The following is a 22,362-nucleotide window of genomic DNA, read 5'->3' on the forward strand; positions in this document are numbered from 1 at the left end:
AAAATAAGTGCATGTGCCACCTGGTGGTAAGATAGTCAAATGTGTATTCTATCCTGTTGACTGCATTTATTGAATTGTCATTAGAGTATATATAGTATTTATCAAAAGACAACAATTCTAACATGGATAAGTGGATCTCTCCAAAAAACAGCCACAGCACAAACAGAGAGGGAAAGGACATAATAAAAAAGGAGTAGTAGCAACCACAGGACATCCACGTTGGAGAGTTCAGATGAGTCAAATCAGTCTCCTTTTCATGAATACTAAATCCCCTGTCCTCTGTCCTATTGGATTTTTTTTTTTTTTTAAGATTTTATTGGGGAAGGGGAACAGGACTTTATTGGGGAACAGTGTGTACTTCCAAGCGTTTTTTCCAAGTCAAGTTGTCCTTTCAATCTTAGTTGTGGAGGCGCAGCTCAGCTCCAGGTCCAGTTGCCGTTTCTAGTTGCAGGGGGCACAGCCCACCATCCCTTGTGGGAATCGAAGTGGCAACCTTGTGGTTGAGAGGACGTGCTCCAACCAACTGAGCTATTTGGGAGGCAGCTCAGCTCAAGGTGCCGTGTTCAATCTTAGTTGCAGGGGGCGCTGCCCACCATCCCTTGCGGGACTCGAGGAATCGAACTGGCAACCTTGTGGTTCAGAGCCCACTGGCCCATGTGGGAATCGAACCGGCAGCCTTCGGAGTTAGGAGCATGGAGCTCTAACCGCCTGAGCCACCGGGCCGGCCCCTATTGGATTTTTATGCACCTTCAAATCCGGTATGGAGGGTATGGGGAAAGAATAAGTTAAGGAAGGAAAAGTTTGCTATTACAGTTGGGGGTAAGGGAGGGAGGTAGTGACAACGCCAGAGCTGTGGACACTCACCCATGTTATCCGTTGTCCCAGATTCGTCTGGACTTGCTTGAGAATTTATTACAGCAAAATCATGACAGCCTATTTAGAATATAAGAATCATCCAGATGGTCAGATTGACAATTGATCTTTCTGGTCTAACAATCTGTGATGCGCACAAGTGGTCTATGGTTGGTCCACTAGAATCACATCCAAATAGTAATGGCTACCACTTTGAAGTGCTTACTGTCCATCAGGCACTGCTCATCCCTTTACACCTCCTTTAATCCACATAGCTATTTTAGGTAACATCCATTCCCATTTTACAAATAAAGAAACTGAATTTTAAGAAGTTACATAACCTGATTGACCATATACTATTATAAATGGTGGAGCCTGGATTAACCACATGACCAAAAAGCCCTCTTAACGTTGCTATATTTACCAGTGGCTTGATAATAAAAATCTTTGAAATTTATTTCTATTTTTTTCAACCTCTAAAAATAAGTTGGAAAGCTGCACTCTCCACACTGATTTAGCATTAGTAGCTGCTCAAAACTTGCTTTATTTTTTATGGGGCCCTCCCCTCTAACTGCTCCCAAGGAAGTTCATCCTTTTCATTTCCTCTGAGAATCTTCTATTAGATACTGTAGGGACAGAGCCAGGAGTGCTTTTTCCAGGTTCTTGGCCTCACGTGGAAAGGTGCTGGCTCAGGTAGTAAATGGCCATCTACTGTGATTAGAGGGCCATCAGCTGTGGCTAGTTGGCCATCAGTTGTAACCAGTGAGCCACTGGCCACTAATATAACTGCTGTAGCTATGCTAGCAGGAAATGGGGGCTAGCAAGAAGATGGTGGCTGAGCTAGCAAGAGCGGATTGCAGCTAGCAAGTGAGGTTGGTTGGCAGAGACAAGTGGACGGCGGGTTGCGGATAATGTGGCTCCTGCTTCCTGTGTCTCCAACCCAGCCACCAGTGAGACTATAGTGGTATGACTCTCCTATCTATGGCTCCATGGGTGTTCCTTTTTGGCCTCACCAGGTCCTGCGTTCTTATGTGGGGAGGGAGATTAGAGACCCCGCACTCTGCTCCGTGTGACAGATACCCACCTGCATGCTTTTGCTCTCGAATGCAGAGCTCATGTTCACAGCTGCATACCTCCCTCCCATCCATGCTTTCTTCATTCTGGGCCCTTTCCTAGTTTTATGCTCTAGGGGCTTCATCAGGGGCTTCATCCCCTCCAGGACCCAGCCTTGGAGAGGTGGGTTAGGGAGGAGAGATTGCCCTGTTAGTTAAAACCAAAAAACCAACACCTCCCTGCCCTGAGTAGGGTTAGGACAGCCACATGTAGCAAGTAAAATTACAGGGCACTTGAATTTGAATTTTGATGTCTTTTACAGTAAAAACCTATTCGTTGTTTCTTGAAATTAAAATTGAACTGGAATCCTGTATTTCTTTGAGCAACCCTAGGTAGGGAAGCATGGGTAAGGCAGGAGCTTCGAAGATTTGCACCAGGATGGGTCCCTGGAAGGAGGAGCCTTTGTGCCTTTCTGACCCGGGAATCAAGCGACAGCCCTATGCAGGGTGCTGCCAGCACCCAGGCTCCGACTCTTGCGTGAAGGAGGTCCACGGGTCTCGGCTGGAACCCCGTCCAAGATTTGGGCTTCAGGAAATTTTGAAATGATCTGAAATATCCGGCTCTTGGCTCCTAAAGTGCCCCAAACACGGCGGAGGCCGCAGGCCAGAGACAGTTTGCCCGACTCCAAGATGGCGCCCGCGGCGGCTGCCAGCTGCTAAGATGGCGACGTGGGGGCGGTGCTCGCGCTTCCCGGCTGTAGTCTCCAGTCTTCCTCCGGCTGGAAGCGCGATTTGCGTCGCCCTGCACCGGTTGCTTTCTGGCCGGGGTGGTGGTCCCGGCCGCCTCCCGCGCCGCGCCATGTGGCTCCTCCGCTGGTGGCAGGTACTGCTGTGGGTGCTGGGGCCTCCCGTCCGCGGCCTGGAAGGTGAGTGCGGGCTGCGACCCTGGCTGGGGCGGCGGGCGGCAGTGTGCGAATTGACCGGGCGACGTGGAGGTCCACCCGGGCAACGCTTTTACCTGCGCGAAGGCCCGCGTCGCGCGCCTCGCCGCTTGCTGGTATCTCTCTCCGCGTTGTCCCGACCTCTTTCCCTTGGTGGTCCCCACTCGTGGTCCGCGCTTGGGGACGGGGAGCCCCGAGGATGGCCCGGCCACTTTAAGGCCCCCTCAGCAGGCGACTTGTCAGACGGGGAGTGACTGTGTATTAGCCCTCAGTGCGGCACTTTGTTACTATGGTGAGCACTTTGTTATTAATGGTAATAATAACAAATAGCAGACATTTATGCTGCCCTTATTAGGTGCTAGGAACTGTGGGTGGCACTTTCATCCTTATCTCATACAGTCCTCCCACCGGTCCTATGAAGTAGGTTCCAGCAGTACCTCCCTTTTACAGGTGAAGATGCTGAGCTCAGAGAGGCTACGTATCTACTGCCTGAGTTCGCCCTTCTGGAAAATGGCAGAGTCTGTCTCTGTGACTTAAAAGCCCATGCTTTACTTTGCACCCGGCGGGACCACTTTCTTAAGAAGGCCACTCTTGCTCAGATGCCTGTATGTAGGACAGATGAGAGAAACACAGGAGACCCCCAGGGTAACCCGCTGCCTGCCAGGGCATGCTCTCAGAGCCCCCCTCAGGTGCCGAAAGCAGCCCCCCAGGAGGCAAGGCTGGGTCCAGGAGTGGAGGAGACCTTGTTCTCAATGCTCCTTCACCCCACATCTCACAGTCCTATTAAAGTCACACCCTTTGGTCTTGCTTGTCATTGAGAACAGGAATAGGCAGGGCTTTCCTTTCCTTGGGTGCCCTGGAAGGAAGGCAGGTCTGCAGAGCAGGGAGACGGCTGAGGAATTGAAACACTCTACCATTAATGAAAGCACTCACTGTGTGCCAGGTGCTGTGCTTAGTGCTTTACGAGCATCGTCTTATTTACTCTTTAAGTGCTGATGAAGTAGATGTCGTCATCGTCACTATATTTATAGATGAGTAAACTGAGTCGCAGCATCAAAAAGTCTTTGGCCAATGTCAAATAGCCAGAAGCTGAGGGGCCAGGATCAACCCCATGTCTGCCTGCTTTCACAGTCAAACCTCTGTACTCCACTTTGGTCACTACACTTAACCACCAGTCTCAGAGAGGGGACAGCAGGTACTGGATATTTCTGTTTGTCTCCCAGATTATTCTCAAACCTTCTCCACCCTGCTCTGCCCTGAGTGGCTGTCTTGTATGGAGTAACAACGGGCTCTCCTGCCTTCTGGTTTCGTGTGGGTTGGAATGAGGGGAGAGTGAGGTCAGGGTATTGATATTTTCAGCTGCCTCCCTGGGGTTATCACAGGTTGGCTGTGTCCCTCCACTGAAAGTCACAGCTATTAGGAGGCTGTCCTCTGTTTCAAGATTCTGTGACTGTTTCTGCCTCTGGACTCTTAAGGTCTGTGAATGGTCCTTGGCTGGCCCTCTGCTGTTACTGGCCCTGGAGTGCCTTTCTATTGCTTTTGTGTTCTCTACACCTAGCCCACCGGTTGGTGGTCCCTTTTATTAAGCTCTCCTCGGATTGCCCAAGTTGAATGTGCTGTTTCCCGGCTGATTCAGGAAATGGACTTGTTGCAGTCAGTGTGAGTCTACCTGGCAGTCAGCGTCACATTCATGCAGACCTGAGACTAACACCAGCCACAGGGCGTGGATCATTGGTCATCATAACCAGGCCATGAATGGGGTGAGGACAGAGGAACCTTCACCAGCTGCTTCCTTTTCAGGATGCCTGAAAATCCAAGACTTTTTTGTCTGCAGAGGACACCACTGGCAGATTAGCAACCAGAGGTGGCAGTGCTGTCCAGGGCTCAAGGAACAGGAACCAATTCCTGGTTTCAACGCCCTCATGCCCATCCTCACTAGCCAGTCAACTAGCAGATTTGTACCGAGCGTCCATCATATGCCATACCTTGTGCTGGGCACTGATGGTACAGTGGAGAGCCAGACAGAAAGACAGGCTGGCCCTCCTGTCTGAGGGGGAAAGCAGGCATTAAATGACTACAAATAATTAAGTCAATTACAAGAGTGGAAAATGCTTCAGGAGAGTTCCCAGGCATTACTGGATGCTGTAATGGGAGGCACCTCTGGTCTGAGGGTCAGAGAAGGTGAAGTTCACCTTACAGAGGTGAAGATGAGGGTGAGATCTGAAGGGTGAGTCAGATTAGCCAGAAGAAGAGGGGTGGAGGGAGGAGAAACATCCCTCAGGACAGCTCTGAGGTAAGTGGAGGAGAGCACGAGTGATCAGGACCAGAAATGTCTGGTGGCACCAGTAGAGAGTGTGGGCAGATGCCACATCACGAGGGGCCTGGTATCCATGCATCAGAATGCAGACTCATTCATAGGGCCGCGGGAGGCCACTGAACGGGTTTCAGCAGAGAAGTGACATGATCAGATTTGCCTTTAACTTTCAGTTGCACTTGGGTTGCTGTGAGGAGCAGGGCTGGGGGGTGGCGGTTGAAATAGAGGGCCAACCAGGGAGACCAGTTAGGTGGCTACAACAATTGTCCAGGTCAGAGATGGCTGTGGCCTGGGCTAAGGGGTGTGAGTGGGGCTAGGAGAAGTGGATGGATCCAGAATGTATTTAGCAGAGGAATTAATAGAACTTGGTTGTGGTGCCCCTTCATCTCTTAAAATTATAAACATCAGTCATATCATTACCATTATCATCGTCGTCATCACCATCACTGCAGCCATTAATGGAAGGCTACTAGGTGCCAGGGACCATACACATCTTTTCTCATTTAATCTGCACAGTAGCCCTGTGAATTTCTGCAGTTCAGTGGTATTTTCTCCACTTGTTAGATGAGCACACAGAGTATTTCCTATGGAAAGTTTGAGTTGCGGCCCCCTCCAACCCCTGGCTGTTTTTTGGTTCTTCTGCATTTGGTTCCCCTGCCACAGAAGCCATTGTGAAAACACCTGAGGCTGGTAGAGAGGTTTCTGAGAAAAACTGGAATGGTGTGACGGAGCTGACCCAGGTCAGGGCTCCGTGTCAGAGTTGGCATGGCGCTCCCACCCTTGTTCTCCAGACATCTTCCTTGTTGCCAATAATGCAATAGTTTTCACTTTCTGTGTGGCTCAAGTGCTAATCAGTTTGTTTAGGTTAAGAAGCAATCTCTTTTAAAAGATGCATTACTGTGGGAGGTTTCAGTGGCTCTCATGTGGTAGGTCATTTCTATCTTAGTGTGGGATAATTCCAAGTTTTTTTTCTTCCCAATACCTAAATGAAAGCAATGGTACCTGAGGCCATATGAATTTTTTTGTTCCTAATCTGTACTGTCTACTTAAATATCTTCATAGGAGGGAAAATCTACACTCCTGAATTTAAAATACCAGCTCTCTGCATCACTCAGACTTCCTTTTGACTTTGTTTGTGGGGGACATCCATCCATTGTTGCATGAGGGTGATCAGAGAGAAGCAGATTCTAATTTGTGCCCCGGTTTTTTTCCTCCTGAGACTCCTCTAGGATATTAGCTTTATCCTTTTACTTACTCACCCTAGAATGTTCATTAGGTTCTGAGAGCGTAGATCTCTGTGGAACTGGGGCATTTGGGAGTAGGGTTGGCTCCCAAACCTGGCACCCTTTGTTCTTCTCCAGACTTCTAGCCTCTCTGACTTCATTTCCTGCTCTGTCTTGAGGACGGCCCAGAAAACATTTGTTTTTTAGCACATGCTCATCAACCAAAGGCTACAGAAAGACCTGCAATGTGTTCCTACCTCCACCAAATTGGCAGAGCTCTCTGCCCAGGCATCCAGCCCCTTCTCTAGGTCATAGTCACAGAAATGCTTGACCCTCTTCTGTCAAGGACTCACCTTGCTGCCCCTGCCCTGTACTCTGCCATATCTGACATATTGTCACTTCTCTCTCCTTATCTGCTTTCCTATCAGCTTTACGAATGCTTAAGTTTCTCCTATGTCCTAAAAGCCAAAACAGAAACCTCCCTTAGCCCTTTGCAAGTACCCCATAGCAAGTACCCCATTTTTGTTGTCTTTTTCATAGGTAGAATTTCAGAAAGTATTGTGTATATTTATCCATATATTTAATCATTTCTGTGTTTTTCATTCTTTTGTGTGGATTCATATTTTCATCTGGTATCATTTTTCTTCTGCCTGAGGAGTTCCTATAAAATTCTTGTCATGTGGGTCTGCTTGGTGGTGAATTCTTTCCACTTTTGTATGTCTAAGAAAGTATTTATTTTGCCATTGTTTTTGCTGGGTATAGAATTCTAGGTTTATAGTTTTTTCCTTCTAGTATTTTAAAGCTGCTCTTCTTGCTTGCATTGTTTCCAACAGGAAATCTGCCGTCATCCTTATCTTTGTTCCTCTGTACACAATGTGTCTTTTTTCTCTGGCTGCTTTTAAGATTTTATCACTGGTTTTCAGCAATTTGTTTGTTTATGATGTGCGATGGCGTAGTTCATTGAGCCTGGGATTTGTTGAGCTTCTTGGAGCTATAGATTTATAGTTTTCATCAAATTTGGAAAGTTTTCAGTTACTTCTTTAAATACTTTTTCTGTCCCCCGCCCCCTTTTTTTTTACTCTCTTTTGGATACTACAATAATCTGTACTTTAGGCCACTTGAAATTGTCCCACAGCTCACTGATGCTCTTAATTTTTTTGGATACTTTTTTCATTGTATGTTTCATTTTGGATAGTTTTTATTGCTATGCCTTCAAGTTCACTACTCTTTTCTTCTGTAATGTTTAATCTGTCATTAATCCCATCCAGTGCAGTTTTCATTTCAGACATTGTGGTTTTCATCACTAGAAATACAATTTGGATCTTTTAAAAATATATCTTATGTTTCTATATCTACTTAACTTTTTGAACATGTTAATGTGGTTATGATTACTGTTTTAATATCCTTTTCTAATAATTCTGACATTTGTGCAAATTCTGCTCAGTTTCAATTAGTTTGATTATTCTCCTCACTATGGGTCATATTTTCCTGCATATTTTCTTTGCATGCCTGTAGAGCTTTGATTGGATGCCAGACATAAATCTTACCTCAATGACTGCTGGATATTTTAATATTCCTATAAATATTCTTGCACTCTGTTGTGGGATACTGTTAAGTTCAACCACTGAAAGTTAAACTGCTGAAAACAATGTGATCCTTTTAAGGTTTGCCAGCTGGGAGCAGAGCTATACTTACTCCAGGGTTAATTTTGCCCCATTACTGGGGCAAGTCCTTTTTGTGTACTGTACCCAGTGCCTCGCAAAATATGAGGTTTTCCTGTCTAGCTGGTGGGAACAGGTACTATTTTCAGTTCTGTGTGCGTGGGTACTGTTGGATACCATTGCCTCTAATCCTTCTGGGGAGTTCTTTCCCTGGCTTTGGGTATTTACTCACGATCATGTGCTGACTAGTATACTTGATGGGGGCCCCTCTGCAAATCTCTGGTGTCCTTGCTCTATAGCTCTCCTATCTCCCATATTATGTTCTGCAAATTCTAGCTTCCTTGGTCTCCCTGAACTCTCAGCTCCATCTCCTCAACTTGTTGAGTCTGCTGGGCTCGGCCTGGGTTCCCCCGCCCCAGCCACAGTGCAAACTCCCTCAGCTAGAGCACTTGTAGGGCTCTTGTCGTTTGCTCGCTGTTTCTCAGGGATCACTGTCCTTCACTGCCTGACAGCTAGTCTCCTGAATCTGTTGTTTTACACAACTGGCTGTATTTTGGTTTGTTTTAGAAGGGAGGGTAAATCTGGTCATTGTTACTCCATCTTAGCCAGAAGCAGAATTCCCAGAGAAAGTTTTTGAATTGCTGAATCAATCTGCAGATCTCTGTGGGCATATTCTTTGAGACCTTATATGAATGTGCATACCTTATGAAGCTCCCAGACCCCTTCCCAACTCTGAAGCTAGTTGGTCATTCATGCTCTGATGACATGCTGGTGGCGTGGTAGAGTTGTTCATTACTCAGCTGTTGGCTCCCCAGCCACATGGTGAGCTGGTGTGAGTGCAGCTGGGCTCATTAGTTTCCTCTCGTCAGTGCCTGGCGGAGTCTGACAGCTGTTGAGTTGAGAGTTGGAGGGCAGGAGTCTTTGTTACAGAGGTGAGTGGAGATTGCTAAATGGACATAGGAGACTGCCTAGGACTCCTCCCTTATCTGAGCATTTTGCCTAAGCCCGAACTAGTGGCTCCAAAGTGGGAGGAGAGTCCTTCTTTTCTCCCTGCTACTGCTCCTGCACTGCTGGGCGCTCCTAGACCTGGCTTTGCTGCTTGCTAGCTGTGTGCCATTGGGCATTACGCTGAACCTCTCTGTGCCTCAGCTTGGTCATCTATTAAGTGGGAGTGATAACCCTTGTCCTGCCCTTTTCATAGAACGGTTATAATGTGTGCAAAGATGCTTTGCCATAGTAGACTCTTCCTTAAAGCCATTATTTTCTTGGATATTCCCATCAAACAAGTGAGCACGTTAAAATGTTTATATTATATTTTCTCAGTTGGATGTCTGCACAGGAATGTTTTTCTTATAATCTATTATACATGGCAAGCAGCGGGTTTCGCTTGAAACTCTGTATGTTTCCACTTACGTATTTGTTATTCATTAATTTAGTATCCCCTTGTGACCTTCTTTGTGACCTGAAGAATCATGGGTGACTCTGTGATAGTTTAAGGGGGAGGATAACATTTTTCTCTGTAGGGGAAAATTTCGTGTTTGGGGAGGACTGTAATTCTTTGGGGTTTGTTGATTTGGAAGTCAAACATGACTGAATATGCTGGCATGTTCTAGTTGCAGAGGAAAGTGGTCACTTGTGGTCAGGGGAGCAGCCTGCTCGCCCTCTCCAGGTGGGGGCTGCGTACCTGAGCGACGAGGAGCCTTCCCATGGCCCGATGGGCCAGGACGCGGCAGCGGAAGAGGCCGGCGCAGGGTTGGGGCTGGACAATGAAGGCGACCACATGGTGATGTTGTCTGTGATCCCTGGGGAAGCCGAGGACAAACTGAGCTCCGAGCCCAGCGGCGGCACCTGCGGGGCTGGAGGGGACGAGGACTCGCGGTGTGACCTCAGAGAGGGCCTCTTCTCTCTGGCCAGCGCTGGAGTGAGCTTCCGGGATAGAGAAGAGGAGGAGTACACGGAGCCCGAAGTGGCGGAATCGGACCCGGCGCCCACCGAGGACTCCAATCACACCGACAGCCAGAAATCGCCCAAGGTGAACTGCGAGGAGAGGAACGTCACGGGACTGGAAAATTTCACCCTGAAAATTTTAAATGTGTCACAGGTAAGAAAAAAATGAGTTAATGCTTTTCTCCTTTTCAGCACATTGATTTTATGATTTAATAATCACCTTTCAGATGGAGGGTCTGATCTTCATCATATTGTACGTGAAACCGCGTTCAATGGCTGCCTCAGTGAAAATGGACTTTGCTCTCTGCGATGTTTGCAGGGAAAGGCAGATATAACTGGTGTCCATTATGCTTTGGGGGCAACTTCTACCTAATCGTCCTTGGGGTAATCTCACCACCGAGCCTCAGGGTAAAAATGCCAGCGAATAGATAGATGCTTGGCATCGGAATCGTACCAGAAGCCATGTAAAAGTATTTGATTTACTCAAATGGTAATTTAGCATCGTTTAGACAATGTAATGCTTAGGGAAGCACACTATATTGATGTGAAGTTTCTTTCCTCCAAAGAGCGTGAATCCAGTGTTTACTCTGGAGTGACGGCTGAGACAATTGTCCCAGACCCTGCCATGCTTTTCCAGCTAGCTGGACAAAATGGTGACTCCATAGAGAATGCCGGGATAATGACGAACAGTTTCTGTAGGATCGTTAAGCCGGATAGCAAGATGAATGCAGGCTTCTTGTGTGAGAGGAGGAATCCAAGCTCTGAAAGCTGTGATTGCTTAAACGGTGGCATGTGTGGTACGTGCAGGGTGGGCGTTGACCTCACACCCTCCCCCGATGTCTGGGCAACACCATGCCTCAGCTCTGTGGGACGTGCCTCACACATACCGCATGCGTGATCAGGAGAGGGCAGTGTAAGGAAGCAGTCTGAGTTAGGGTGATGGCAGGCAGGGTGCACCTTTGAGTGCAACTAACCTTTGGCCAAATCCATTGATCTGACTGCTTAGTACGGACTTGGATCTACTGAGATGATAGTTGGGGGCCTGAGATCACCCTGCTTTAATAAGCCATTAGATTGTATGAGAGGCACAAGTCCGAGGATGGGACAGTGGCCTGTGCCCTGTGAGTACCTAGCATTTGAATGGATACATTATGAAAAATAATGAAAATTGCTCTATAGTAACATTAAGCAAGCTTAGAAGAAAGTTTATAACTTGTCATTTGATAGTACTTTTCTGCTGAAGGGGGGATTCATATAGTTCAAAATCCAAAAGGTTCTTAAGGGGATACACTACAGTCTCCTCCTACCCCTGCCCCCCACCTCTTCTGGAGGCAGCAGTGTTTCCTCTTTTTTGGGTTTGCTTCCGGAAGACTGTACACTTACTGCTGACTTGAATACCTGTTTCTTTTACCACAGGACCTTATGGATTTCCTCAACCCCAACGGTAGTGACTGCGCGCTAGTTCTGTTCTACACCCCGTGGTGCCGGTTCTCTGCCACTTTGGCCCCTCATTTTAATTCTCTGCCCCGGGCATTTCCAGCTCTTCATTTTTTGGCACTGGATGCATCTCAGCACAGCAGGTATCTTTCCTTTGGGGGGTTTTCATCTCATCTTTTGGGATGATGGTGGCAGTTATTTGGAGGTCCTAAATCATTAAGTGAAAAGCAAAGGAGGTGGGCATGAGCTTCACAACGGGCTTGAAAGGAGGGAAAGGCAGGTATGAGCAAGTAGTGAGGCGTGTCAAAGCCTGAGGAAGCTGATGGCTCACTTTCTGGAGGCCCCTTAAGAAGGAAGAGGATGGGACGGGGTGGCTGGTTGGCTTAGTTGGTTAGAGTGCAGTGCTTTTAACACCAAGGTTGCCAGTTTGATCCCCACATGGGCCAGTGAGCTGCGTCCTCCACAACTAGATTGAAAACAACGACTTGACGACTTGACTTGGAGCTGATGAGTCCTGGAAAAACACACTGTTCCCCAATAAAAATTTTAAAAAAACAAAGAAAGAAAGAAAGGACTGTTCTCTGAGTGGTGGAATTTAAAGGTGGTCCTGCCTGATGGCAGGGGAGGGGCCAGAGAACTTTCTAGGGTCCTTGCAAAATTAGTATCATGACTAGGATCTTCCTTTGTGACTTTCATCTGCAGTTTAGGTCCCCACACCTGGCAGCCTAACTCAGCAGCCGCCTTTTTGTGTATACTTAGGATTTCTTTCTTCTTTTACTTATTTTTATTTCCTTCCTTTTCCCTTTCCTTGTTTCTTACATTTATTCTTGCATGAATATTCCTTAGTCGACATTTAATAAATTAATTTAATGTATGAATTTAGCCATTTAAAATGACATTAACCCTCGTTTTATATTTCCTTTACACTGTTTAGTGGGCGTTTGTCTTTTTTAAATGTTTAATAAGATCAGTTACTGAGATCTTCGTTCAGATATTACGTATTTCCCCTAAGTGCTATGCCTGTGCCTGGGCTATAAACTGTGTTCTCCCTTCCTCTATCTAAATCAGAGGCTCCTTAGGAGGTCACAGTAAGGTGTGTGTGAATGAATTTTGAAAGTCAGGATGATGGTCAAGTTGGTGGTAAAACATGAAGATGAGTAAAACTGTATTCATTTGTGCTCCACTGATTTTTCGTGTGGGTAAGGTAACTGCCCGAGTTTACCTGAAACTTTATGAAGAAAAATTGCCCAACAAGTTAGTAATTCTCACAAGGGCTTCAAGGAAATATCTAAGTGGCCTGGCCTAAGGGAACAGACTGATGGAAAGGACATTTCAGATCAATGTCCAGCGTTGACTGAGCTTCCACTGCCCCCAAGCCAGCAGGGCAGGCTCCCAGCACCTGCTCAGCACTCTTTGGTTTTGAGTCTGGTACTGGCACCTCCACTTCCACCCCTCACTCCCACCAGGATTCCATCATCTGCTTTGTTCCACGCATCCTTCTCCGTGCCTGGTATGGCCTTAATTATGAAGAATAGGGGATATTTGTTCTTACTTATGGCGTGGGACATGTGTTTGCCTCATATGTTAATACTTAAACTACAGCATGTTTATAAAAGAAAAAGCCCTGATTATCCATTATTACCATTTTACTAATAGGGGAAACTGAGGCTTCAGGAGGTTAAGTAATCTGCCCAAAGTTAGGCTTGAACCCAGAGTGTTTTGACCTGGAGCTTATACCACGGCTCTGTATTATGTTAAGGTGAAAGCAAACTGCTCAGGTCGTAGTACTTCCGAATCACCCTGCCCTAATGGTGAATTTCCTGGTGTGTTTGTTAGGTCATAGCCTCCTTTGTGCCCATTTACCAAGGTCATTGCTTACCATGAGTTGAATCTTTTATGAGGGATGGAGATGTACATTCTGGAGTGTTTGACATGTCTTCTGTCAAGTCAGTTGACACATGTGCTTTGTCCATGAGTTAGAATTTTCTGGTCTGGTCTGTTTTGGCAGTTAGAAACGTAAGTAGTGGAATAATTGGGTCATGAGTAGTTCCATGTTGTAATAGAAAGCAACTCAGCAGAACAGAAGTGCCCCCAACCATGACCCCTAGGAGGGAGGTCAGAAACGGCAAGCCTACAGTTTGAATATCAGAAACCTTCGTAGGTCACACGAAACAGATCGTTTCTCATTTATTGTCACCCATTGGGAGATGGTAATTATTTGAGAAAGCCACTGTTAATTCGGGTTTCTTTACTTTCTTTTGTAGCCTTTCTACTAGGTTTGGCACCGTAGCCGTTCCCAATATCTTGTTATTTCAAGGAGCTAAACCAATGGCTAGATTTAATCATACAGACCGAACATTGGAAACACTGAAAATCTTCATTTTTAACCAGACAGGTATGTAGAAATAATACGCTGTAGAAGAAGACATTTTATTGCTAGGGGTATGTGCATTCTGTGGGTTCCAATCTGCTATTATCCTCAAACGAAGGATTCAAGATAGCTTTGAGATGTAAAACTTATTTTCTAATGAACTGTTATGAGCCTGTTAAATGTCTCCCAATCAGTAGCAAGCATAACACGGATAGGTAATTTTAATATGATTCAAGATACCTTTTTTTAAAAAAAACTTTATTGAGCTATAATTCACATACCATACTCCTGTGGATACCTTTTTACATACATTTTTCATCTAAGTATATTATTTACACAGAAATATGCATCAGTCATTACTGAACTGGGTGATGAATTTTCACAAAGTAAACACCTTGGGTAACCAGTACTCAGATCCAGAAAGAGAATGTTACCAGCCCTCCTCCGGCACTATGCCCCTGCCCTCCCCAAGGACGACCTCCATCATGACTCCTAACCCATGGCCACTCAGCAGAACACAAATGCCCCCAGTCAAGCCCCATAGTGTTACCCGTTTTTGAACTTCATATTAATGGAGACAAAGTATGGATTGTTTGTGTCTGGCTTATTTCACTCACCATTATATCTGGGGGACTCGTCGGCATTGTTGCGTATGGTTGTGTTTTGTCTTTTGTTGCTGTATAGTATTTTGTTTATTGATCCATTTGCAGATGTTATTCTAATTCCTTAATATTTGCCAAACCAGATGGCCTCACTTTTTACTCTTGAAGAGTTTGAGCACGGTATGCTGAAGAAATCTTCATTGCAAAAGTCCAACCCTCAAAAGCTGGAACACCCATTATGAGCACCCTTCCTCCTCCTGAAGTGTATTCACTTGAAATAAATACAAATTAAAACATACCTTACCTATATGTTAAGATGCATGTGATCACTTATACCTAACACAAAAGAACAAAGAGCTGAGTTACCTCAAAGGAGTAACCGGCTTGTTTCCAGCTGATTAGCTATTCCAAGCCTTGTCACTCAGATTGATATGGAGAGAAGGAGCCATTTTGTTCAACGCTGCAAGAAAACCTAGGACACAAATGAAACGTAGGAGTCACTGCATCTTTGGTAATCACCATCCCAGTGATGTTAGTTGTAACAATTCTTTTAGTAGATTTATTTAAAATCATTTTGAATTGAGCATTACTTAACCTTTGAAAACACCCTATAGACTCCTGCAAGTAGCTTTTCTGGCTACCTGTTGAACTTTGTTCTCAAAAGAGAACAAAAGACAACTCTTATTATAGTGCACTAAGGCCCCTCTGATGAGTTCACAGAAATTCTAGTGTTTTAGCTTTCAGTAGCTGCATGGATTCTTGTTCCTTTGATGTAGTGGGGAGAAAGGCAAGTTACAAATTACACCTCCAGGCAAGTGAAACCCATCCCAGATATGTTCGCAGGGGTGTTACGCCTGCATGTCAGTTTGCATGCCATGCAAACTACTTCAGAAAGAGCTGTGTCTGATTTGAAACAATTGATTTCTCTTTCAGGTATAGAAGCCAAGAAAAATGTGGTGGTAACTCAAGCTGACCAAATAGGCCCTCTTCCCAGCACTTTGATAAAAAGCGTGGACTGGTTGCTTGTATTTTCTTTATTCTTTTTAATTAGTTTTATTATGTATGCTACCATTCGAACTGAGAGTATTCGGTGGCTAATTCCAGGACAAGAGCAGGAGCATGCGGAGTAGGGATGAACTGAAAGAAGTTGGAAAGAGGAATTTCAATCCTTCATTTCAGAAATTAATGCTGCATTTTCATTTTCTCCAGTGAAATGTTGACTTACAACTTCAGATTAAAAGAATCATGTGCTGTGACACTGCCCCCTTACATATGTAACTCCCAAAATTCTGCCCCTTAGTGTTCAAATTAAACTTCAAAAATTATACCTACAAAAAAAAAAAAAAGAATCATGTGCGTTTGTTGGACTGTGGAATGTGTAAAAAAATTATAAATTGGTGTTTTAACTAGTGTTGCAATAAGCACATGCAAAAATATTCAATAGAATTTACCATTCTTGTTTTTACTACTTGAACATAATCCAATATTTTAAGGCAGTAATCCAGTTTGAAATGTGAAGAAGTATTCTGGTGGAATAGTGGGGTAGAATGACAGTATGCTTATTGTACAGGAGGCAGAAAGACTTTCAGATTATAGTTTTAGAAAACTTGATTCCTTATATATGTCTAAGAAGGTTTTCTATTCATTTGTAGTTTCTCTCTCAGAGTCTATAAGCAGGAAAGTGTTGTGGGAAAAATAACTAGAATTGATAAGTGTGACCTTACAAGTATCAACTGATGGGAAAATAAAAGTCAAATACCTTGGTGTTTTGATCTCTAATTTCACTGAAAGAATTTGAAGTGGTTTAAGAAGTTGTTTTTGGGTAAGGCAGATGTTAGGAGAAAAATATGATCATAACTAAAGCTTCTTATCAGTTCTGTGCTCAAGTATAACTTAAATTTTAGTGTTATCCAACCAAGGTTCATACATTAACTGAACCTTAAAGTATTGCTAGCACTGGGCTAGGTTTAGTGAGAGCCAAAAGAAACATAAAACACTGTTCTTGCCCACAGGTTGATTCTACTCTAGTTTTAGGACACATGTAGAAAAGATCCAATGTGTAATTTACATACATTTTTTGAAAATCTCTCTATTCAATACCCTCATTTTACATAAGAGGCCCCAAATAACTTGCTCTTGGTCACGCTGCTTGCAGTGGTGGGACCCAGTGCCAGATCTAAGCATAAATGGCATGGTACCCTGCCCTGCCTCTCATTTCCTTGGGGCAGATTCCCAGAGTGCGAGTTATCCTATTAAAGATATAGGAATTTTCATGCCTTTTGATATGTAATGGAGCCCTAGTCTGGTCTGGGGGGTGTGAAAGGCTCCTAGGATGACCAACAGATCCATACCTAGCTGAGGGAGGCTACATGGGTTCCCCCAGAGGAATTTCAGGTGTAGAGGGTCAGCAGGAAGCATTGGTGTTGAGGGTAAGCTCTGCATGGAACAAAGTTTTTACATATTATAGAAAGGAGAGCAAGATCTGCTCCAATAGTGCACATCAGCCGTGCATGTCTAGTGGGTGCCCCCAGCAGATAACTACCTACCATTGCATAGCTCTGTAGTGCTGCAGCAGAAGGGACTCCACTGCCCCCCAATGGAGTCTGAAATACCGGAAGCTAGGGGCATCCCCCAGGCCATTGACATATGAGCTCCACAATTAAGTTTGTGAACTTGTTGCAATGATGTTGCTAACCTTGTCTGATATGAGACAAGGTTATGAATTATGAATTTGTACCAACTGGACAGTTAACCAAGTTTACTATTTGGAAGTGCTGAAAAGGCTGCATGAAAAAGTCAGACGACCTGAACTTCTCACCAATTCACGGCTCTTGCATTACGACAATGCACCAACTCACAGGGCACTGTCTGTGAGGGAGTTTTTAGCCAGTAAACAAATAAGTGTATTGGAACACCCTCCCTACGCATCTGCTCTGGCCCCCAGTGACGTCTTTCTTTATCTGAGGATAAAGGAAATATTGAAAGGAAGACATTTTGATGACATTCAGGACATCAAGTGTAATACGATGACAACTCTGATGGCCATTCCAGCAAGAGTTCCAAAATTGCATTGAAGGGTGGACTAGACGCTGGTGTTGGTGCATAGCTTCCCAAGGGGAGGACTTCGAAGGTGACTGTAGTGGTATTCAGCAATGAGGTATGTAGCACTTTTTCTAGGAGGAGTTCTCGAACTTCATTGTCATTCCTTGAACATGCTTAAGCAGAATAAAGGAGCGCACATCGAGTCTGAAATGGGGCAGGATATTCCCACACAAGCGATGAGCCTGTCACAGGCTGTGTGGGCTCTTCCCCTATTGGTAAGAAAGTGTTCCAGGCCTGATGCTCATTCTTATGTGGCCTAGCAGGGGTTGAAAGACAGGAGACTGCCTTTCCCAACGTGTCTACGACAGGGGCTGTGCCCAGAAAATCTTTACTAAGGTACTTAAATCCTATTAATTGGAGAGCTTCATGAAAGCAGAGCATTCATAGCCCCTGTGGGTGGTCATCACTCACTCTGGACCCTACCAGCATCCTGCTGCCGCTTTCATGATTGCGGCTGAGATGCCAGTCTCATACAGTGTGTGTTAAGAAAGGAAAATGATTATAAAGTAAACTTACCAAAAATGAGGAGGGGATTTGGAAGGAGTTCCCAGGCATAATTTCTGATGTAGTGATGCTGGGGTTTCCCTCACCAAGAAACAATTCATTCACACCAACAAGGTGTCCAAGAAGTCAACTCTTCTGATACGCTATCCAGACATAGTATCAGGCTCCACAGGTTATGGGTTCAGTAACACAAGACTGCCCCCCACCCCCACCACACATACACACACATACACACACACACACACACACACACACACACACACACACATACACTCTAGATTCCAGTCACAAGCCCAGGTTGTTAACCTGTGCTTCTGACAGACTGGCTATAAATCAGAGGTTCTTATGACCCCTGTGTTGGGTTCAATTAATTTCCTAGAATGATCACAGAGCTCAGGAAAACCTGTTTACTCACTAGATTACAAGTTTATTACAAATGATAATTAAAGATATGAATCAACAGCCAAATGAAGAGACAGATAAGGCGAGGTCCTGAACAATGGAGCTTCTGTCCTCATGGAACTTGGGCAAGCCCCATATGGTGGTACATGGAGGCGGTCTGGTTCCCTAGCATGGAAACTCCAGATAAGGTGATGAGCTGTCCTTTGGGGTTTTTATGGAGGCTTCATTACATAGTCATGATTGACTAAGTTATTGTCCATTGGCAATTGATTCAACCTCCAGCCCCTCTTCCCTCTGCAGAGGTCAGGGGGCAGGACTGAAAGTTCCAACCCTCTAATCAAGTGATTGGCTCCATCAGTCACCAGCTTCCATCCACAGGTGCATTCCAAAAGTCATCTCATTAACATAACAAAGACACCTTTACCACTCAACACTTTGAGAAGACCAAATATATATTTATTATAAATCATGATATCATAGGACTCTAACTTGATATTAGGTTGGTGAAAAGTTAATTGCGGTTTTTGCAATTATTTTTAAACTTTTACTCCATAATTACTTTTGCACCAACCTAATATTTCACACCTACCAGTTCATTTTTCAGTTGCCACTGGTAAATATGGGAAATACAACTTTTAATTCCACTCCTAGTTTCAGCCCACCTGAGGCATCATGAAAAGAAACCAGAGTATCTTAGATAAATGCTTTGAGACCAGCGGCATTTGGTTAGGGTCTCCAGCGAGATTCCTTCCCTGAGTTTTCAAGGAAGTGGGCAAAAGTGAAGAAGGTCGGTGGGGCAGTAAGTCTGAATTTTAGGCTATTTTTGAGGCTTTTTTCCAAGTCCATATGGGAAATAAGACTAACTGCTAAGTTGAACTTAAATGGACTCATTCTTTAAAAACAAATTCTTAAGTGTATTGCTATGTCTGCAAAATTCCTTATATTATTAATTTGCTTATTTAGTAAAATATACAAGCGAATATGCTAAAAACCACTGAATTGCACACTTTAAAGGGTGAATTTTTCTTATGTGAATTACTCTCAAAAAAGACAAAAGGCAAAAAAAGATGAGAATATTAATAAATGCACACACATATATAAAAGAATGCCGCTCTTTTCCAAACCAAAGATATGAGAAAACTTGTCAAAATCTGTCAATATGTATCTCCAGAATACCTATGTGTGTGTTTCGCCTGTGGCACGTTATTGACAGCACTGTGAGCTAGGCTTTCTAGATTATTTTATCTAGGCAAAAACAGATGAGCCAGCTTGCCAGAGCCTTGACAGGGAAGGAACCACGAAGGAGAGCTTCGATGTGAACCTACGGCTGCCTGTCCGGAATCACTATGGTTCACTGCCCACCGCGAGCACCCACCCACCCGCAGCTCATCTCTTCTGCCTCCGCCCGAAACATCCTCCCGCCGGCGCCGACTGTTCGCACCACCGTCCCGGAGGGAGCCCAGCACGTTCAGACCGTTCGCGAGTGTGCGGCGACGCGAGGCCGGTCACCGAAGAGCAGAACCGGCGGTCAAGCCTAAGCCCAGCGTCGCGTCAGCCGCCCGTCTCCCCCACACCGGCGTGAAACCCGGCACCCGGGCAGGGAAGACGCGGTCCGGCCGCAGAGTGGGATCTGAGAGCGGCCGGGCCTGCGGGGGCCTGCGGGGGGCCTGCGGGGGCCTGGCGCGCCGCTCCCCCCGCTGCCAGCAGAGTCAGCAGTGAGGCTCCTGGGGCCTTTCGGGGCCGGGTCGCGCCTGGGCCTGCGCGGCGGGGCCGGGCTGTGTGGGGCGGCCTGGCCGGCGGCTGGGCGCTGTCCGCAGACCGGCGGCCGGACTTGTGGGCGGCGGGCAGGCAGTGCGCCGGGCAGCCCTCGGAGGGAGGCATGGCGGCGGCTCTGGGGCTGCGGGGGGCGACGCGGCGCTTGCTGGCGGCGCTGACGGGCCCGACCGCGGGTCTCGCGGCCATGGTGAGTGCGGAGGGCCCGCGGTGCGGGAGGAGGGCGAGGCCCGGTGGCACCGGCTGAGGTGGGAGGGACCCGGACAGGCCCCAGAGTGGGCCCGGCCTTCGCGCACGGACTTGGGGGAGCCATGTTTGGGCGCCGGGCACCTGCCCAGCGTGCTGACCGGAGACACCGCTGCCCCCGGTAGTTTTCCCTTGGCTTACACATCCCGTCATAGTCTACGAAATTGCCAACCTGAAAACAGACGAGGACGACTTTCGTTTTAAAAAATATAAAAGTAGTTGTAAAAATATTTGATGGTTAGAGTCACTTGACGTGACTAAAGGCGCTGTTCGGTCCCCTAGGTTGTAAGCTCGGTGAGAGCAGGGACTCCATCACAGCGCGCTCGCTGTAAACGGGTGACCAAATGTTGAATTATTCGTTTTGGTGTTATTTTTGGAAGAATTGTTAATAAATTATCTTTTTGGTGACACATCGATTCTTCTTTCCTTTTCCAAGGGGCTCCGTTCAGTTTTCCTGCTTTTTTCTAGTTTCCTAGAAACTAATATATTGGGGCTAAATTAACTTGAGAGAAAGTTTTAACGTGCAGCACCACCTAGTGGGAAAATGTTGCATTAAACTCATAATTTCATTTTCTTAAGTTGCTTTGTTAGATAGAGCCCATTTGGCAGTTCGAAATGTTTTAATACAAGAAGTTAAAATATCTTGGGGATGAAGGAAGGTAAGCTCCCTGCTTCGAGGCCGTTAAGGTGAGAACACAAGTTGAGTGCTTACTGCGACCTAGGCATGTCTCCAGGCATATACCTCTCACCAAGGTGCTGGCGATTAAGTACAATTAGTGTGTTCCGGGAAGAATGAATAAACAGACACAATTTAAGTGGCTGCCACGTGCCAGGCTCTATGTTGGGTGCCTTCACCTTCAAGATCGCTTTAATTTAAGCCTTTGACAAATCTCTTGGCAGGTAGATACTGTAACATCCCCACTAGACGCGAGGATACTGGTATTCAGCGAGGCTACGTGATTTGTTCAGCATCCTACAACTAAAAGCAACAAAGCTAGGACTTAAATCAAGTTTATGCTCTTCAAATCCTACTCTTTTCCTTGTCCCTCCCCCAACTCCCCTAGAAAAAAAATGAAGCTACCACAAAGGGTTCTGCAGAAGGTGTGTCACCAAGGCGGGGATTGGTGTTATGTAGATGAGGTGGCTCCATTTCACAGTCCTGGACATGAAGGCTCTGTGATGAGCACAGAGTGAAGACTGTTGACCTCAGTGGGGACGTGGATGGCAGACAGCAAAACTGCTCAGAGAGTGTGCTGCGTTACCTAAAATGTGGTTGATAGTTTACTTTGCAGCTACTCAGTGTGGACACCAATAAGTCCATTTCTTTTCCAAAATACTCTGAGTTGACTTAAAATATTTAAATGTTTAATAAGAATTTTAGATTATTTCCTATAGTGGGTCTTTGTGTGAAAAAGTTCAGAAACTGTCATTTAAAACGAATGAATAGATATTTTGGTTCTTAATAGTAAATGTTTTTTGATAACAAGCCTTTGAATGTTTTTATCGAATTAAGAGGTATTTACATTTTTTTTCTCTTTTGTTGAGGGAAAGGGTAGCTGACCTAGCAAGGAAGAGAATCTGGAAAATTGGTTCATTAGTATCCTTTTCTATTCTTCATAGAATTAGTTTTCTTAAAGTAAGCTCACTGATTTTGCTCTCAATTACATAAATGTCAGTGATAAAGGTTTTAGGATTTCTGAAGGGGGAAGGAGTTGCAGTTTCGTGGTGGTGGATCTAGCTCAGCTCCTAGTTACCCTTTGATGAGGAACCAGTCTGTGTGGGTGATAGTCTGTCTCTCACCGGAGCCTGCAGTAACCCTGCAAATAGGTAAGATAGGAGTATTGTATTGGTTGGCACTTACGCCAGAATGAGAATGAAGCTCTTCTGACTTCTACTGCAGTGCCCTTCTCTTCTCTCTCTGGCCATGATGTGTAG

The 22,362-nt window shown here is 45.5% G+C and overlaps 2 protein-coding genes across 4 annotated transcripts in view; both read left to right on the forward strand.

The window, feature by feature from the left end:
- The first annotated feature begins 2,391 nt into the window (after nt 1-2,391).
- Nucleotides 2,392-16,164, forward strand: TXNDC15 (thioredoxin domain containing 15). Of its 2 annotated transcripts, none has more exons than XM_074313531.1 (5): nt 2,392-2,830; nt 9,657-10,144; nt 11,407-11,570; nt 13,692-13,822; nt 14,544-15,303. In XM_074313531.1, exons 1-5 carry the CDS (start codon nt 2,626-2,628, stop codon nt 14,564-14,566), a joined length of 1,011 nt encoding a protein of 336 aa, XP_074169632.1. In that variant the 5' UTR covers nt 2,392-2,625; the 3' UTR covers nt 14,567-15,303. The 2 variants fall into 2 exon arrangements, with proteins under 2 accessions (XP_074169632.1, XP_019595936.1); XM_019740377.2 differs by lacking the exon at nt 14,544-15,303 and adding an exon at nt 15,334-16,164 and having other exon boundaries at nt 2,402-2,830.
- A 3,160-nt stretch (nt 16,165-19,324) lies between these two features.
- The window catches only part of PCBD2 (pterin-4 alpha-carbinolamine dehydratase 2), a 46,764-nt gene continuing 43,726 nt past the window's right edge, over nt 19,325-22,362 (forward strand). The window contains exon 1 of one of the 2 annotated variants that reach the window (XM_074313534.1): nt 19,325-20,371. In XM_074313534.1, coding sequence (XP_074169635.1) covers nt 20,288-20,371 — 84 coding nt within the window. In that variant the 5' untranslated portion in view covers nt 19,325-20,287. The remainder of the gene's footprint in view (nt 20,372-22,362) is intronic. The other variant, XM_074313533.1, reaches the window with a different exon arrangement.

Source organism: Rhinolophus sinicus, linkage group LG10 (assembly GCF_036562045.2).
Source record: "Rhinolophus sinicus isolate RSC01 linkage group LG10, ASM3656204v1, whole genome shotgun sequence".
NCBI classification, from domain to species: Eukaryota; Metazoa; Chordata; class Mammalia; order Chiroptera; family Rhinolophidae; genus Rhinolophus; species Rhinolophus sinicus.